This window comes from Gracilinanus agilis, chromosome 2 (genome assembly GCF_016433145.1).
Source record: "Gracilinanus agilis isolate LMUSP501 chromosome 2, AgileGrace, whole genome shotgun sequence".
In the NCBI taxonomy this organism is placed as follows: domain Eukaryota; kingdom Metazoa; phylum Chordata; class Mammalia; order Didelphimorphia; family Didelphidae; genus Gracilinanus; species Gracilinanus agilis.
In genome coordinates, this window is record NC_058131.1 from 574,971,301 (window position 1) to 574,990,421 (window position 19,121).

General features: G+C 38.7%; 1 protein-coding gene across 1 annotated transcript in view; it reads left to right on the forward strand.

Moving 5' to 3' along the window:
* The window catches only part of DAPK2 (death associated protein kinase 2), a 157,611-nt gene that overhangs the window by 89,881 nt on the left and 48,609 nt on the right, over nucleotides 1–19,121 (forward strand). Inside the window, exon 3 of the mRNA XM_044660124.1 lies at nucleotides 832–1,053. Within this exon, the coding sequence (XP_044516059.1) occupies nucleotides 832–1,053 (222 nt within the window). The remainder of the gene's footprint in view (nucleotides 1–831; nucleotides 1,054–19,121) is intronic.

The following is a 19,121-nucleotide window of genomic DNA, read 5'->3' on the forward strand; positions in this document are numbered from 1 at the left end:
GCCAGTTTCCAGGGAAGGGCGAGTCCAAAAGCTACTTCTCCTACCTCTCTGCTTCTTTTTGATGACAAAGGGGGAGTCTTCCCTTTCCTCTTCTAGTGCAGCATATCTCAGAGAACAAATGGGTTGCAGGGTTCCCAGGGAAAGTACTTTTCTTTCCTTTTACTAACTATGGATAACTTGCCAGTGTAGAAGAATGTTTTCCCATGATTCTCTCCTCCTTTTCATCATGCATCATCATTGCCTTTAAGATCAGATATCTCATCAAAGTCCCACAACTCATGACCTGGCCTGAAAGAGCTCTTTACCTTCTTAAGTCATTTCCTTTTTAAAAAAAAAAAAACAAAAAACTTGTTTCCTCATTTCTAAAATAAAGCGACTTGTACTAAATGACTTTTTTCGGCCCCTTTCAACTCTAAATCTATGATTCTATTAACAATAATGACCATGTCTGCCAACCTCTCCCTTTGTACCAGTCTAGAGGTAGTATGGTTTAGGAATCTAAAGTCCCAATCCTCACCCTGGATCTGCTATTAATGGGCTCATTATATATCCTTACCCTCTTTGGGCCTGAGTTTTCTTATCTTTTATTGAGAGAAAATGGTATCAGTGTCTTTCCTTATCTCACAGAGTCCTAATTGAAATCCTAACATGAAAGCCCATTATAGGCAAAGGTGTTGTTGGCATCTGAACTGTGATTTACAATTTCTCATCATTTGAAAGACCTGGAAAATCTGATTTTGAAAATGTTCTTTGCTCCTGATTATTTTTATTATTATTGATGTTGCAATTAAAAGGATACCAACGTTCCAGTATGAATTTGTGTTTCCACAGTGGCCAATTTGCCATAGTGAAGAAATGCCGGGAGAAGAGCACAGGGGCTGAGTATGCTGCCAAATTCATCAAGAAACGGCAGAGCCGGGCAAGCCGTCGAGGTGTCCAGCGGGAGGAGATTGAGAGGGAAGTGCACATTTTACAGCAGGTCCTGCATCCCAACGTCATCAAACTGCATGATGTCTATGAGAACCGAACAGACGTGGTTCTCATCCTTGAGCTGTGAGTGGAAGCATCTACTTTTCTATGTGTTCAGACTAGCTGGGGACACTGAGCACAGGAAAAAAATCTTAGGATGAATGGAGAGATGTTAGAGAGAAGAGTGAAAAGAGAGGGGCTGAGGGCAAGCAGGCATCAGGCCATCAACAAATATTTATTAAGTGCCTACTAGTAGGTGTCTGATTCTTGGTAACCCTATTTGAGGTTTTCTTGGCAAAGTTAGTAGAGTGGTTTGCTATTTCCTCCTCCAGTTCCTTTTATAGATGAGGAAAATGAGGTAAACAGGGCTAAGTGACTTGCCCAGGGTCATACAGCTAGTATATATCTGACGCTGAATTTGAACTCTTGATTCTAGGCCCAGCTCTCTATTCACCATGCCATCTAGCTGCCCGCCACTACCAACAACCACAATATTCTAGTGCAAGGCTATATTTTAAAATTTATTATATATATATATATATAATATTTTAACTATATTTATATATTGTGTGATATATAAATATAATTACAAATATTATATTTATATATAACATTTATATATGTATTATATTTATATATTATATTAATATATTATTACATGATATATGATATATTTGTATATTTATATGTATATATTATTTATATAGAACACATATAATATCTTTATGTTAGCAACATATATTGTATATGATATATTTATATATCTATATGCATATATTTATGTATAATATATTATAAATCTATATGATATTATTGTTATATATCATTTATTTATATATTCTGAGGTTATAAAGCCAAAAGTAAGACAGTCTCTACATTCAGAGAGCTTCCATTTTCCTGGAGAAATCAGTAAATACTTTATTCATGATTCCTCACTGTCCAGTCACCCCATAGAGCTAATCAAGGTCAAATCTTATATTCCTACCTTTAAGATATTTCTTGCATTCTGCTCCTCTCTTCTTATAAGCTGATTATTATCGATGATTGGAATATACTCCTAATTAGCCTTGTTTCTAGGCTCCCTCCACTCTGGTGCTTCCTGTACCCTGATGCCCAAGTGATCTCTTAAGCACAGATCTGACCCAAAAAAGCTCCTCCTATTGTCCCTAGGATAAAATATCAGCTCCTCTGTTTGGCTTTTAAAATGCTTCACCCCCTTGCCCAAACCTAACCTTCCACTTTCATCAGAGAGATCTCTTGTGTATTCTGTAGTCCTGTCAAGCTGATCTTCAAGTTGGCGCATTGGACCTCAACTTGGGAAGACCTGAGTTCAAATCTTGCCTCAGACCCTTACTGACTTGTGAGCCTGGGCAAGGCACTTCCCTTCTGTCTGCCTCAATTTCCTCAACTGTAAAATAGGCATGATAATAATAGCACTTACCTACCAGGGTGGTTTTGAGAATCAAATGGAATAATAATTTAAAGTGCTTAGCATAGTACCTGGTACATAGTAAGTGCTACATTAATGTTAGCTTTTATTATTATTATGTTTTCTCTATTCTTTCTACATGATCACACAGGGTCACACAGCTAGGAAGTACCTGAGGTCAAATTTGAACCCAGGACCTCTAGTCTCCTCACCTGGCTCTCTATCCACTGAGTCACCCAGCTACCCCAAATATATTTTATTAAATTTTATATTAAACATATAAGTAACATAATAAATCTCTCATCTCTGTATCTTTCCATGGGCCATGCACCTTGCTGGAATGCCCTCCCACCTGACTTCTGCTTCCCAGAATACTGCTCTTCCTTTAAGACACAGTTAATTGCTTTCCATCTCTGGCAGGGGGTAGGAAGATAATTTGGATCTTATAAGTTTGGAAAATGTGTATGGAAAACTGTCATTATGTATAGTGGAGGAACTAGGGGAGGGAAAGAACATGAATCATGTAACCATGGAAAAATATTCTAAATTAATTAATTAAATAAATTTAAAAAATAATGGGGAAAATAAAGTATTTTTTAAAAAAAAGACCCAGTGAAAGCCTCCCCTTCTATATCAAGTCTGCCCTGACTCCCCCAGCTTCTAGTGCCCTCCTTCCCAGCCTCCCTGGTGTCCAACTGCCTTAATTTGTTTGTATTTGTCCTTTTTATATTTGTTCTGAATACAATTCCCATTTGTTGCCTCCTCCATTAGAATGTAAGCTCCTTGGGAGCAGGGATTGCTTCATTTTTCACACTCCTATCTCCAGCCCTTAGCATGGTGCTTGGGACACAGGAGCTGCTTAAGAAATACGTGATGCTTGGGCCAGCTATGTAGCACAGTGGATGGAGAGCCAAGCCTGGAGCCAGGAGGACCTGGGTTCAAATGTGGCCTCAGACACTGTGTGTGTGTGTGTGAGAGAGAGAGAGAGAGACCCTGGGCAAGTCACTTAACTCCTATTGCCTAGCCTTTGCTGCTCTTCTGCATAGAAGTGATACACATGAGGGTGGCTCAGTGACTGGAGAGCCAAGTCTAGACATGGGAGGTCCTGGGTTCAAATATGGTCTCAGATATTTCCTCCCTACGTGTCCCTGGCCAAGTCACTTAATCTCCACTGCCCAGCTCTTCTTTGGAGAATAAACAGTGTTTATTATTATTATTCAATATAACATTATATTATAATAAAAATTACATTAATAGTTAATATTTTTATATACAGTAATGTTTCAAATATACAGCATTAATTCAAATACAGTATTAATTCAAAGTTGGAGGGTAAGAATTTTATTATTTTTTTAAAGTGACATTAAGACAGAAGGTAGAGGTTTAAAAAGAAAAAAATACCATGGTGATTGACTGATAAAATAATCCTAGCAGGACCGGTGAGAGGATCCCCGACACCTGGAGAAGTCAGGAAGGGCCTTTTGGAGGACACAGGAAACAGCAGATGTGTGGGCCTGGGAGGGAGGTGAGGTCAGCCGCCACAGCTTCCCTTTGCCCTTCATCCCCTGAGCCCTGCATCCAGGGACACAGCCTGAGGAAGGCGGAGGGGAGCTGGCTGGGACTAGAAGAGACAAGAGGTCACAGGGGTCTGCCTTGGTCTGAATCCCGGCCAAGAAACCCAGAGCGGGGAAAAAACCAGAACCTTCCATTGTTGGCCTGGAAGGGATGGATGGCCAAAGGAGGTGTGAGATGGGGGTGGAAGTAGGAATGATGGAGGAAGAAGGTGGAATGAAAGAGAAAGCTGTCATGGGGGTTAGGAGAAAAGAAACATTATTATTAGGCTATTGGGATTAAGTAACTTTCCCAGGATCACACAGCTAGGAAGTACCAGAGATCACATTTGAACCCAGGACCTCTAGTCTTCACACCTGGCTCTCCATCCACAGAGCCATCTAGCTACCCCTAAATATATTTTATTAAATTTTATATTAAAAGATATAAAAATATAACAAATATGTTTGTACAAAATGATTATTAAACATTAATTTGAATTAATAACAAATAAATATTTAACAATATTAATAAAATTAGTGTTAAATTAATTTTAATTAATTAATATTAAATACATTTTATTAAAGCTCTCTTCTAACCCTCTAAAATGTATAAACAATATAGTTTAATGGGGAACACCAAACACACAGATACATTCACAGACACACTGAATTTGGGATCAGAAAATCTATATCTATATCACTTACTGGCTGTGTGACCTTGGACAAGTCATTAACTGGCTTGAGCCTTATTTTCCTCAGCTATAAAATGGGTATAATACTTGTACTATCTATACAATAGGTTATTGTGAGGCTCAAGTTGAATTATATATGAGAAAGTATTTTATAAATACTGAAATGATATGCAAGCTTATGTGTCATTAAAAATAATTTAAAACAATATTTTTATTAATACTTAATTTTAAATTTATTTTTATTTTTTATTTAAAATTTTAAATTATTTCAATTAATCTAATTTTAAAACAAAATATATAATTATATAAATAATAAATAATTTTTTAAATTTTTAAAATTAAAATTAAAAAAATTAAAAACAAAATTAACTGTTAGAGGCCTGACTTAGCATGCTATAACTTCAATAGAGGCAATGGAGTGTCTCAGAGGATATTGTGTTGGGTTTGGAGTCAGGAAGACCTGAGTTAGTCTTCTATTTACTAGCTACATGACCCTAGGTAGATAACTCAAGATCTTTCAGCCTCAATTTCTTTATTTGTAAAATGGGCATAACAGCACCCACTTCACAGGGTTATTGTGAGATAATTAAGAAAACATTTTTATAGTAAATCAGTCCAAAAGTATTTATTAATAGATGATCAAGACATTGCTAAGAGTCAGGAAGACCTGAGTTCAGATGTGGCCTCAAATACAATACTAGCTCCGTGACTCTGGACAAGTCACTTAATCCTGTTTGCCTCAGTTTCCTCATCTGTCAAATGAGCTGGAGAAGGAAATGACAAACCACTCCAGAATCTTTGCCAAGAAAATCCCAAATGGTGTCCCAGAGAGTCAGACATGACTGAAGTAACTGAACAGCAATAAAGGAAAAGAAAGAAAAAGAAAAACAAGTCTAAAACTAGTCCCTGATCTCCAGGAGATCACAAGTTAATAGGGGAGATGACATTCTATCAACTCTGTGCCAGCAAGATCTAAATGAATTAAATTGGAGATAATCCACAGAGGGAAGGCACCAGAATGAAGTGGACTGGGAAAGGCTTTGTAAACTTTAAAGAGATAGTAAATCTGCTCCTCCATATGGATATTGTGGGCTTTGTGCCCTCTTAGTGTTAGAGCCATAAAGAAGAAACCATTAGAGAATCCAGTATTATTAAGAGCTAAAGGGGAGCTTGTGTGGTACAGATTATAAATATTATAAAATTCAGGGAAGGGTGAGATCACTTTGGACTTCAGTAGTCAAGGAAGGAAGGAAGGAGGAAATGGGTCTCAGTGTGGGCTAGGGTTTGACTAGGCAGGGGGGCAGGTCATTTTCATTCCTTTAAATATATTTATTCCCCTCTCTCTTGCTTGTCTGATTAATTAGTAGGTTCTTGGAGGGAAGGACTTTTTAAATTTGTTTTCTTTGGGCTTAGATTAGGTCCATTGGATCTGTGGAAAGATCAGCACATGCTTGGAAAATTGGAAAAAACCATTCCAACATTCTATAGTCTGTTTATCTCTCCGATCTCTCAGCTCACTCTAGAGCTGTGGGTCAAGCCCATTGCCTAATGCTGTTCCATTTGTTAGGAATATTTCCCCTAGAAGTGGGGCCTGGGGGGATCAGATTATAAAAATATGTAGAATTTTAGACAACATGAATAATAATAATGATGATAACTGGCACATAATACGGCACGGTTTGCAAATGGCTTTACATATACTAACTCTTTTAATCTTTACCAATAATCCTGTGACAGCAAGGAGATCAAGTTAGTCAAGACTTAAATTAATTCACGTTTTTCACTGGAAGGTCAAATTGAACCTGAAGCTGAAACTTAAATACTTTGGCCACTTATTGAGAAGAGAGGACTTGCTGGAAAAGACCCCGATGCTTGGAAAGATCGAAGGCAAAAGGAAAAGGGGGTGGCTGAGGAGAAGATGGAGAGATAGTGTCATGGCAACAGTAAACTTGGACTTGGACAGATGTTGAGAGATCGTGGAGGACAGAAGGGTCTAGTAGCCTCTGGTCCCCAGGGTCAGCAAGAGTCAGAGTGACCAAATGACTGAACAACAATGGTATTCACAAATCTTCCCTGGACCCACGTTTTCCAGTGCTTTGAGGCTACATTTGAACCCAGGACTTCCTGCCTTCGAGTCTAACACTATCCACTGTACCCTAAAGATCATAGGATTTTAGGGCTGGAGGGTGTCTTAGACATCATCCCTTCACTGCCCATTTTACAGATGTGGAAACGGAGACTCGGAGGATTGCCTTAAGTTCACATAGCAGTTGTTCAGTCACATTCAACCCTACATGACCCCATCTGAGGTTTTCCTGGCCAAGACACTGGAATGGTTTGCCATTTCCTTCTCCAGTTCATTTGACAATTGAGGAACAGAGACAAATAGAGTTAAGTGACTTCCCCAAGGTCACACAGTTAGTAAGTATCTGAGGCTACATTTGAACTTGGGTCTTCTTGACTCCAGACCTGGTGCTCTATCCATTTCATCATGTAACTGCCCATTCACACAGCTATTAAATTAATTTATTTGGGTTAAGATATTGCACCAGATATTGTGGTAATTTTTAAAAAAGTATCACTAGACCCCTTATTTCTTAGGAACTTACAATCTACTAGAGGAGACAAAGCCTACGGGCATAAAAAGTTAACTATCAGGGGGCAGCTGGGTAGCTCAGTGGAGTGAGAATCAGGCCTAGAGACAGGAGGTCCTAGGTTCAAACCCGGCCTCAGCCACTTCCCAGCTGTGTGACCCTGGGCAAGTCACTTGACCCCCATTGCCCACCCTTACCACTCTTCCACCTATGAGACAATACACCGAAGTACAAGGGTTTAAAAAAAAAAAGTTAACTATCAGTAAAAAAACACAAACCTAAATAACAGCTCAATGCAGTAGTAAGCAGAAATAACAACAATCATAATAATTACTGAAATCAATCAATCACTAAGTAGTTATTAAGCACTTACTGCATACCAAACACTGCTTACTGGAAGCTGGGGATACAGATACAAATAAAGAATTGATTTTTCTTTTTTTAAAAAGTATATATTTGATTTTTTTCTAATTACATATAATAATAATTTTTAACATTCATTTTTGAAATTTTTGAGTTCTAAATTCTCTCTCTGCATCCCTCCCTAAGAGGATAAGCAATGTGAGAAACAATCCTATTTTCAAGGTGCTTAAAGATAGCATTTAAAAGAACAAAAACTATTCCTACAGTAACTCATCTGAATTTTATAGGACTCTTAAGAGGTAGGCACTACAGCTATGCCCATTTTACAAACAAGAAGCCAAGGTTCAGAAATGTTAAATGTTTTGCTGGTGGTCACAGAAGGAAGAGAGGTAAAAAACTGCCAAAGGATGATACACTGGAGTTGGGGGGATTATAGGAGGGAGAGCTCTCTATAGGCTTTGACGGTCTGGGGTCAGTGACTTGATGGAGGAAAGATGTGGGATTGGAGCAGAGAGAAAGGTACCCAGGTTGGGGGTGTAGGATGGGATACTCCCTATGGAGCCCCTGACTGAGAGGAAAACTGGGAAGCTGAGTCAGACTCAGAGTCTAATGATATATAGCTCAAGTAACACTGACTATGCTGATTCAGGCTCTGCATCTAAAGATGTGAAATTTTTTCTGAGCCTAATAAGCAGATCTGTAACCCTGGGTCTCCTGAGTATGGTGTTATCAGTTAATTACAAAAAGTTAATTTGTCTCTGGCTCAGAAATAACTGCTTGAGAGAGACCTTACAGGTCAGCTAGTCCAAACAAATGGAAAATCTATCTCTCAGTGTCCTTAAGAAGGAGTCTTCTGGCTTTTACCCAGAAATATCCCAAAACAGAGTACTCGCTAGTTATCCAAAGTTCCCCATTCTAGCTTTGGACAGGTCTATTTGTTAAATTTTTTTCTTTTTATGTTGGAAAAATCTATCTCTTTCCCACTTCTATTCTTTATTCTGAGTCATTACTTTTGCTACCAAACAAAGCAAGTCTAAACTTTCTTGCACAAAAGTATAATATTTGGATAAATCTATTATGTAGCTCCCTCCCCTCCAGGTCTCCTTTTCTCCAGGCTTTTCCTTTTTCTTGTTCAGTAGAATCCAATTTTTCGTGATCCTGGTTGGGGTTTTCTTGACAAAGATACTAGAGTGGTTTGCCATTTCCTTTTCTAGATCATTTTACAGATGAGGAAGCTGAGGCAAACAGGGTTAAGTCACTTTCCCAGGGTCACACAGCTAGGAAATGTCTGACACCAGATTTGAACTCAGGAAGATGACTCCCAAGTCCAGTGCTCTATCCACTGTGTCACCTAACTGCTCAGACTAAACATCCCTGATTCTTTCAATTGATCTTCATATATGATGGTTTTTACTCCTGGCCATTCTCCTCTAATCTGCTGATGCCTTTCCTAAAATGTAGTGTCTATAAGTTGGTCCTACTTTATCTGGTAAACGCCCATCTTTTTTTCAGCCTCATCTACAAAATGAAGGTAGTGATATTATACTGCTATGGTTGTTCAGTTCTATCCAACTCTTGGTGAGTTTCTTGGAAAAGATACTAGAGTGGTTTGCCCTTTCCTTCCCCATTTTATTTTACAGATGAGGAAACTGAGGCACACAGCATTAACTGACTTGTTGAGGGTCACACAACTAGTAAAATGTCTGAAGCTAGATTTGAACTCAGGTCTTTTTACCTCCAGGTATAGCACTCTATCCACCGAGCCACCTAGCTGCTCTGAAATCTGCATGTTATTTTGCATTTGATTTCATGAATCATTTAACATCAAAATGTACAAAAATCGCCCTAGCCGTTGCTTCTTTTTAAGAGATATTTTATTGATGTTCTTTTTGATTTATTGATGACCCCGTACATATTGCACCCTCCCTTGGGATGAAGAGAAATAAAACCATCTGATACAGAGACCAATGTACATAACACTCTCTCCTGGTAGTCCTTCATCCCTCTTACCTGAAGGAAAAATGTATAGATCATTTTCTCTTTCCCAGGACCTTCATTGATCAAGAATCAACTTTCTGCTTGAGACTTTACATTACTGCATTTGGATTTTATATTATTATCTTGGTTCTACTTATTTTCCTTAGTTCATATTAATTTATCCATCTGTGAATTCCTGATATTTGTCATATTATCTAATAATTATATTCTGTTATCGAGGCTTGTCAGTTAGGGAGAGTGTCTGTCACAGGCATGAGAAGACTAATCCTGGCAGAAGGGGCAGATGAGAATAATTTGTTCCAACAGTCGTGAAGGCAGCTAAAGCAGTGTTCTGAAGTGCTTAGAGCTTGATTAGACATTAAGGACGCCAAGGTCATCCACTGAGTCCTGGGCCATCGCCAGTCATCTGGACTTTTATGTTGCTGTCCCTGGACTTTGATGATGGGAAGAGAGTATGAGGCTGAGGACTTTGTGCAATTCTGCTTCATTTAAATCTAGTTTATGTAGAGTCAAAAGTCATTGCCCAGTGATGTCATTTGGGTCCTCTTCTACTAAAGATGGAGAACCATTCCATTATATACTATAGTTTTTTGGGCTTTTTTTTCATTCATTCTCTAATCAGTGAGGACTCATTTTGTTTCCAGTTTTTTTTCAAAAACATAGAAACCAGCCCTTTCTTCTGCCTGCTTGCTTTTATTCTTTTGTTCTCAGAGGCTTTCAGCAGCTTCTGAATCAGGTTGGACTGCTCCGTGTGGTCAAATAATTGATAGGACTCTCTGGGCATGCACACTCAATACTGCATGAATGATACTCTAAGGTCAAAGTTTTAGGAGACCCGCCAGCCCATCTCAGAATGAAAGATATGAAAGGAGAAAAGATGGGATGCTGCTGCTAGTGATCTATTTTTTCTTTTAATTAAAATTGTTTCATTCTGAACTAAAAGAATAAAAAAAAGAGAACATTTCTATGTGTGCAGCCAAACACAAAAAGAGGATTGTGTATGAAAAGACGAATGTTCATTTTGTACCACTAGCTTTTTTAAAAAGTATGTATAGTAAGACCTTGTTTTGTATAAACTTTTCACATGAAAATTCAGGTATGAGTGGTTGGTAATAAAAAATAAAGGCAGAAAAATATGTAAAATGAAAAAAATTTAATTATGTGCTAAATCCAGATCATTTTCTCATGCAGCATAAAGTGTCACAGCAACTCCCCCAATCATGCTCATTCTCTTTCTGAGAAGTGTTAGTCTGAGTCATTACACTATTTTGTACCAAATGTTGGCTTCTGGACCAGTCTTTGTCTGGTCTCATTTATAATAAATCATTTCCCATTCAGAGCAGTGCTTCTCTTTGCTTCGTTAATGCTATTTAGTTATTAATAATGGCCCCAAAGGGTTTTGGTTTTATAAGATTATTCACTCACAAAAATGAATAATATGGAAATATGTTTTGCATGATAATACATGTATAATCCAGATAAGAAAAAAAATAATGGCCCTAAAGTACAAGAGTAGTGATTCTGGTAGTTCTGATAAGCCTAAGAAATGTTGTAAAGTGCCTAGGGATGTTCATCTAAGAGATTCTTATAAAATAATGGGGTTCACTATTATGCCCTACTTTTATATTCAAAGGGTCTTGGAACAAATGTATTGATTGTGTAAAATAAGGTCCTATGGTAATAAATTCTAGATATTATTTTTAAAAATTAATTTTACTTTAAGAGAGAATGAAACAGGGGCAGCTAGGTGGCTCAGTGGATTGAGAGCCAGTCCTAGAGATGGGAGGTCCTGAGTTCAAATTTAGTTCCTGAAACTTCCTAGCTGTGTAACCCCAGGGTCACTTAACCCCCATTGCCTGGCCCTTACTGCTCTTCTGCCTTGGAATCAACAGACAGTATTGATTCTAAGAAGGGAAGTAAAAGATTAAAAAAAAAAGGTGAGAAAGGTGAGAACTACTAGGACTAAAAGTTATATATACATTGTCAGGCATGGTCTTTGTAGCAGCAAAATTTATTTAAGAGAAAGTGATTATTTACCACCTTTTCTTCTAAGCTATGTATTTTGCTTCCAATTCTTTCCTCAATAGTTTTTATTTAAAATTTTAATTTTAGGTATTCAGGTAGTCTTTAGGTAAAATCCATTTTTTTCTTTGAGTTCTCTGCTTAAAATTATTTTGAAAATAGTTTCTTAAGCTGATTCTTGGACATCTCTAGATTTATAATGCTTTTGCTTAAATAATATTATAGTGATAGACATTGCCTGCATTTTCCCATGTCCACCTAGAAAAGAGGGAGAATTTTTTTAAAAGAAAAAATTAAAAGGAGAAAAAAAAATAAAAATCTGATCAGTATTATTGAAAAGATCTGATGATACAGTGTATAGCACCCCACACGTGGGGACCACCGGACCTCTGCAAAGGAATGAGTTAGGGTACCTAGAATAATTTCTTATACCAGGTAGCATCTTCTTCCTTACTTACATGGAGAGTCAGACCTCTGGCATGAAGAAGAGGGAAAACTCCCTTTGAGCCAGGGTAGTCGGGGAAGCCACAGAAAGGATCTGGGACATGAACCTGGCCTGGAAAGAGGGATAGGATTCCAGGTAAGGCTATGTCCCTGAGTTGAAAACAGGCATGGCATGTGAAGGGTGTACTGTTTAGAGAACTCAGTTTCCTTCCATGTGAACTGTATTAACCTATGTGGGGAGCAATCAAAGAGTGAATACCTATTTAGTAATCATCTATGATAGGGCAGGCCAAGACAGCGAGGTAGTGCAGTGGAACTGGAGTCAGAAAGAGTCTTCTTCCCAAGTTCAAATCTAGGCTCTTACTAGCTGTGTGCTCTTGGGGTAGTCACTTAACCCTGCTTGCCTCAGTTTCTTCATCTGTAAAGTGAGCTGGAGAAGAAAATGGCAAACCACCCCAGGATCTTTGCCAAGAAAATCTCAGATCGGGTCACAAAGAGTTGGACATAACTGAAACCACTCAATAACAACATGTGGCAGGTGTTGGGCTGAGTCCTGGGGATACAAGTACAAAGAATGAAACAGTCCCCACTCTGAGGGGCTTATATTCTAATGGAGGAGACAAGTATTTATATAAAAATAGGCAAACAAAAACAAAACAAATGAATACAAATATATCCAAAATTAAGTGCAAGTTTAATAATCTATATCAGTGATTCCCAAATTGGGCGCCACCGCCCCCTGGTGGGTGCTGCAGCGATCCAGGGAGGTGGTAATGGCCACAGATGCATTTATCTTTCCTATTAATTGCTATTAAAATTTTTAAAAAAATTAATTTCCAGGGGTCTAAATAATATTTTTTCTGGAAAGGGGGCAGTAGGCCAAAAAAGTTTGGGAACCACTGATCTACATCATTAATAAGTTTGTTTTATTTATATTTTATAAATAATAATGTTTATTTTATTTATATTATTTAATCTATATAAATAATAAGTGTAAATCTAAATTAAATTTAAATTAAAGTTTGGGAAGGAAGGTCCTAGCAGTTGGGGATAGGAGGTGGGATGTGGAAAGACTTCATGCAGAAACTGGTCTGGATCTCATTAGTACAATTCTCTGCCCCTGATCTAAAGAGAGCCAGAAACCATCCCACCCCACCAGTTGGCACCACAGGCCAAAAGGGAATTAAACTCAACATAGATCCAGGGCTAGGCCTTGATCTTTCATCAACTTGAGCCTTTGGCAGGACTGTATTTCTTACCCTTCTGTCTTTGTTCCTCATTAACCCCATCCACCTGTTCATTTATTCACTCAGTCACTTAGCAAATATTTAATGAACACTTAATGCACACCCGAAATAGTATGAGACATTTTGGGGAGGCTGAGATGAAACAAAAAAGTGGAAGACCCATTATCGCTGAGTTTCTCTTGCCATTTAGAAAACACTAATTGCTTCCAGGACGGTTACCATCTTGGCTCAACCACATGGAATAAACAAAGGACCCAAACGTTTTGTCCTTTATCAGAAAGACAGTCAGGTAAAGGACAGCGGCCCTCTCACCCATTCTGCTTTATGCACTACTGACTATTGTAAATGATGCCAATCTATATTTTTATATAAATTCTTCCTTTTATTCTTGTTATTTTTCTTGCTTTGTGGGTTTGTGTATGAAAGTAGTTCCTCGTTCCATTTATAAGTAACTTAACTAAATGAAAGTAATTATTCTCTCTCGAATTAATTCATTCATTAATCAAATATCTCTTCAATGACTTTTGGGTGCAGAACATCAAGTTTAGAGCTAAAGGAAATAAAAACTTGAACTGAGATATGATCTCTGCTCTCATGAAGCTTATAGTTTATTTAGGGGATGAGACCTAACTACAAATAACAGTAATACCCAGTTTTATTTTGATAAATATCAAGTACATTGTTATTGTTCCATTGTGTCTAACTTTTCATGACCCTATTTGGGGTTTTCTTGGAAAAGGTACTGGGGTTGTTTGTTATTTCCTTCTCTAGCTCATTTTACAGATGAGGAAACTGAGGCAGACAAGGAGAGGTCATTTGCCCAAAGTCACAGTAAGTGTCTGAGGCTGGATTTGAAACTCAGATATTTCTAACTCCAGGCCTGACCCTCATTTTGTAGATGGGAAAAATAGAGACCTGAGATCACATGTCGAGTTTTGGGAAAGGAGATATCTGGTTTCTATGTTCTAATCCTTTGCTCTGGTTGCTTTTTCAATGACCCAAGACACCTGCTGGTTCTGGGATGGAGATGGGGAGAGGTTGAATATACAACTATTTGGATGATCTCACTGGACAGATATGTCTAGGAAATGGCACACCAGCTTCTGTCCCCAGGACAAAGCCAGTGGTTTCAGGCCTCTCCAGGCTAATTCTGCCATTATGCTCGAACAGACTGAGGAGTTCAGCTGCACAGCCCTGTGAAATTCTTCCCCTGTATTTTTTGAAGAGTTCTGGGCTGGACTTTGGGGTATCTCCCAGTTAATACTGCTTTGGCCTCACTGATGCATGAAGTCTGACAAATGCCAGCTTCTAGGGACTTCTTCTTTCTTCCTGGGGGAACAAAATCTCCCAGATCTGGATGCAAATCTAGGAACTGAAGGAGCAAAGCTCAGCCCATTATGGCCCCATTATCCCTTTGCAGCCAGTGGAAACGTATCCCTTATCTAGAGCCCTCTGCTGCCATCTGGGGGGCTGCCTTCTGCCCCTGGTTCACTTGGCTCATCCTCACCCCTCTGCTTCTACTTTTGTTTACACATATGGTTACTCTACCCACATTGCTCTCCCTCCTTCTCTTTTCTGAATCCTACCCATCCTTCCCAGGACCAAGCTCAAATCCCATCTTTCTTGATGCTGTTTCTACCCACCACAGCCCACACTAACCAAATCAAATTGAAAATTTCTGTCTTCTCCAAACTCCTATTGCATTGAGAGTTCATGCCAGGCAATGAGTACTCAGTTAATCATTTTCCATTTAGTTTTATATCTACTGGCTAGATTATGAAGACAGTCCTAGTGGGACCTGAGAGGTTTTCTGTTTCAAAGCCTCCTATTCCAGGTGAAACTGAAGCCCTTGCCCAAGGTCCATCGCTCTTTCTATTACATGAGTATTTAGGGTGTCCATGGAGGAATGGGTGGATGAGAACAATTTGTTTCAATGGCCATGAAGGTTGCTGAAGCAGTTGCTATGGAGTCCTTAGAGCTAGATCAGACATCAAAGATGCCAAGGTCATCCACTGCATCCTGAGCCATCGGTAGTCATGTTGACTTTTGTCTTATTACTGAACTTTGATGACTCTGGAAGAGAGTGGCCCATGACTTTGTATAATTCTCTTAAATCCAAGTCAATCCATCATCCTGTGATGTCATTGGTCCTCTTAGAAAATGAAGGATGAACAATAATACTACCTGGTTTGCTTTGGTGTTCCTCCATAGTGCCTAGTACTGAGATGGAGAATCGCTTGGTATTAGCTGTGTGATGGAGATCATAGAGGGTGGATGGGACCCTCTTGTTAAAACTCAGCTGAAGCTGGAAAGTGGGACTAGCCATTAATTGTTAGAACTAGACATCTGGACCCTTTGTTCAGTTCAAACAACTCTGTGTCCTGACTCTAGATGTTTCCCACTTGATGGTCCCCTAAGATGTCAATGGGATCTTGGTCTTCATCTTGCCTCTGCTTTAGATGCTGCTGGAGCATTGAATTTGGAGTTAGGGAGATCCAGATCCAGCTCTCAACCCAGACTCTTACTAGCTTTGTGACTCTACACAAGTCCTGGGATCATGGGATAATAAATCTAATGCTGGAAGAGACCTCAGAGGCCATCAGGTCCAACCTCTCTCATTTTAATAGATAAAGAAGTCATTTAACCTCTCTGTTTACTGTCTGCAAAATAGGATGCTCCTGTGACATCCACCTCAGAGGGTTGTCATGAGACTTATATGTGATCATTAAGTAGCCAACATTTTTTTTTCAAAATTAAATTAAAATTTTTTAATTACACATACAAATAATTTTTGATCATTGTTTTCTGACTTTTTTTTCAATTCAGATTCTCTCCTTTCTTCCCTCTCTATTCCCTCGCTTCGTAAATTGTGCAATATAGGTTATACCAGTGCTTTCATGCAATATGTATTTTCATATTCCCCATGTTGTGACTAAAGATACATATCACACATATGATAAAAAAACTCATGAATGAAATTAAGTGAAGGATGGAATGCTCTGATCTATGAACAGATTCCAACAGTTCCTTCTTTCACTATGGATAGTGGTTTTTAAAATTATTATTTTTTTATCACGAGTCCCTTGGGGTTTTCTTAGAATCTTGTATTGATAAGAATAGTTTAGGCCTTCAGAGTTAATCATCGTACAAGTAACCAGTGCTTTTTAAGTGCCAGGTGATCTGCAAGATGCTGGGGAGACAAAGACTAAAATGGAATAATGTGTCCTCAGAGAACTTCTATGAAGAACTAGATGTGCATGTATTAGATAGAGACTCTAGATTTCTGATTTCACCAGTATAGGGAACTCCCAGATAAGAGAACTCATACCAGTGCAGGACAGCACCCTCCTTGCAAGTACGGTCTTGGAGAACTACTTCAAGCATCAAGAGGTGAATAGCCAAGGGTTACTTAGCCAGTATGTGGTAGTGGCAAAATTTGAACCCAGGTCTTCCTCTCTTTGAAGCCACCTCTTTCTATCTGCTATACCGTATTGCCTCTCATATAAGTATATACAAAAAATATTTTTGCAGCTGTTTTTGTAGTGACAAAGAATTGGAAATTAAGGGGATGCCCATCAACTGAGGAATGGCTGAACAAATTGAGGTGCGTGTTGGTGATGGAATACTATTGTGCTATAAGAAATGATAAACAAGATGATTCCAGAAAAAGCTGGAAAGATCTGCAGGAACTGATGCAGCACAAAATAAGCAGAACCAGGAGAACATTGTACATAGTAACTACAATATTGGATGATGATTATCTGTGAAAACTTGGCTACTCTCAACAATGGATCTGGGACTATCCTGAAAGGCTTAAGATGGGGAATGCTATTCACTCTTCACCTCCAGAGAGAGAACTGTTAGAGTCATCTTTCACATCAGTGTATTTATGGTTTTATTTGGAGGTTTTGGTTTCATTTGAGTTTGCTCTTACAATAATGACCAATATGCAAGTGTAAATTTTGCGTGATAATAAAAAATAAAATTAAAAAGCATAAGTACATATAAAGTAAATTTTAGGTAATTGAAGGGGAGTTACTAAGGACTAGGAGGTACAGGAAAGACTGCATGGAGGAGATGGCAATTATGAATCTATCCATTCTAAAGGAGGGAATATACTACAGGGATGGAGGCCAACTCTGCAGTGCCATGGATTTTGGAGATGGAATGTGTGGGAAGAGGACTTAGAAGCCAGTTTTGGAAATCTAAGGAATATATAAATGTTAGCTATTATTTTTATTATGACAGTAATTGTTTATTAAGTTGCTACTGTGTGCCAGGCACTGTATTAAGTACTAGGATACAAAGAAAGGCCAAAAAAAAAGTCCTTACTTTCAAGGTGCTCACTGTGTAATGGGAAAGACAAAATGCAACAACAACAACAAAAAAAACAAACTTATTTACAAACAAGCTATAGAGAGGGTAACCTGGAAATAGTCTTAGAAGTTGCTAAGATTAAGGAAGATTGGGGAAAGCTTCACGCAGAAGGTGAGACTAGCTGAAACTTGAGGGAAACCAGGAGTTGAGCGGGGAGAGCATTACAGGAATAGGGACAGCTTGTAAAAAGGCTTAGGGTCAAAAGATTATTGTTATTATTTTGCTCCTCCCATTCTCCCAGTGGGCCGGCTGAACTCATTGAGACCCAGTCCAACACCCTTTCCTTTTACAACTCACCTTTGTTAGCATTTTAAGGTTTAGGAAATGTTCTCAACATCCTTGTGGAGGAGGGAGGGCAGGTATTCTTCTCTCTCTTGAAATACAGATAGGGAAACTGAGACTCATAGAAGTTAAATGATTCAGGGTCACTCAATTAGTAGATGGCAAAGCTGAGATTGTTGCTTTGATGGAGCTAGGATTTCAGTGATGTGGGTGTTCTCCCCACTGATCATGGCTCTTTAGCATTCCTCACCTTCTCATCCTATGTGATTCTTATTCCTCTGTTTCCATAGATTTTCCCCAAAGTGGATTTTCATAGTTCACTGGAAGCTTTCCTCTGGTTCCCTGGGTGGGTGGGGGGAACGGGACGGTATTCAGGACCAATACCAGGCTGTCCATCTGTTCCCTTGTTCTCCCTACATGACCAGTTCTCCTCCTTTTTCAGTCACGCCTGTCCATAGTGTCTTTTTTTTTTGCCGCTTCTCTTTGATGGCCACGTCATCTTTGGTAGCATGTTGCTGCCTACACCCACCCACCCACCCTCCTTTTTTTTTTTTCCCTTTGAGGTGCTTATAATTTTGAGTCTTCTGAGATGGTGGTGTTCCATGAGTCACAACCACATTCTGTCATCACTGTACTCAGAATTTTAGAATTGATGATCTCTTGTGTGAGTGTGTATGTGTGTATGCATGCATGTGTGCACATGTGCATGATGAACCCCTTTGGCAAAATGGTGAAACTTATGGACTGCTTTTTAGAATAATGTTTTCATGTGCATAAAATAAAATACAAGCTATCTCAAAACTCTTAGTGCCATTTTAGCCAATTAAAGCTATTGAACTGTAAAACTTCACTAAGACTTATGGGACATCCTTTATAGACAGGATTACAAAAGAAATCAATGATATTGAAAAGTAGTCAGCAAAACATCTTTTTTTTAAAAAAACAACAACAATCAAATCCACAGACTTCAGATTAAAATTCTTACTGTAGAGGTTCTGAATGGTAGTAATAAAAAGGAACCAGGAGTAAGAAATCCCTGAAATTCTCTCTCAAATTGTGATAATTTTTCCTTCCCTTCCCTTCCCTTCCCTTCCCTTCCCTTCCCTCCCCTCCCCTCCCCTCCCCTCCCCTCTGTCCCCTCCCCTCCCCTC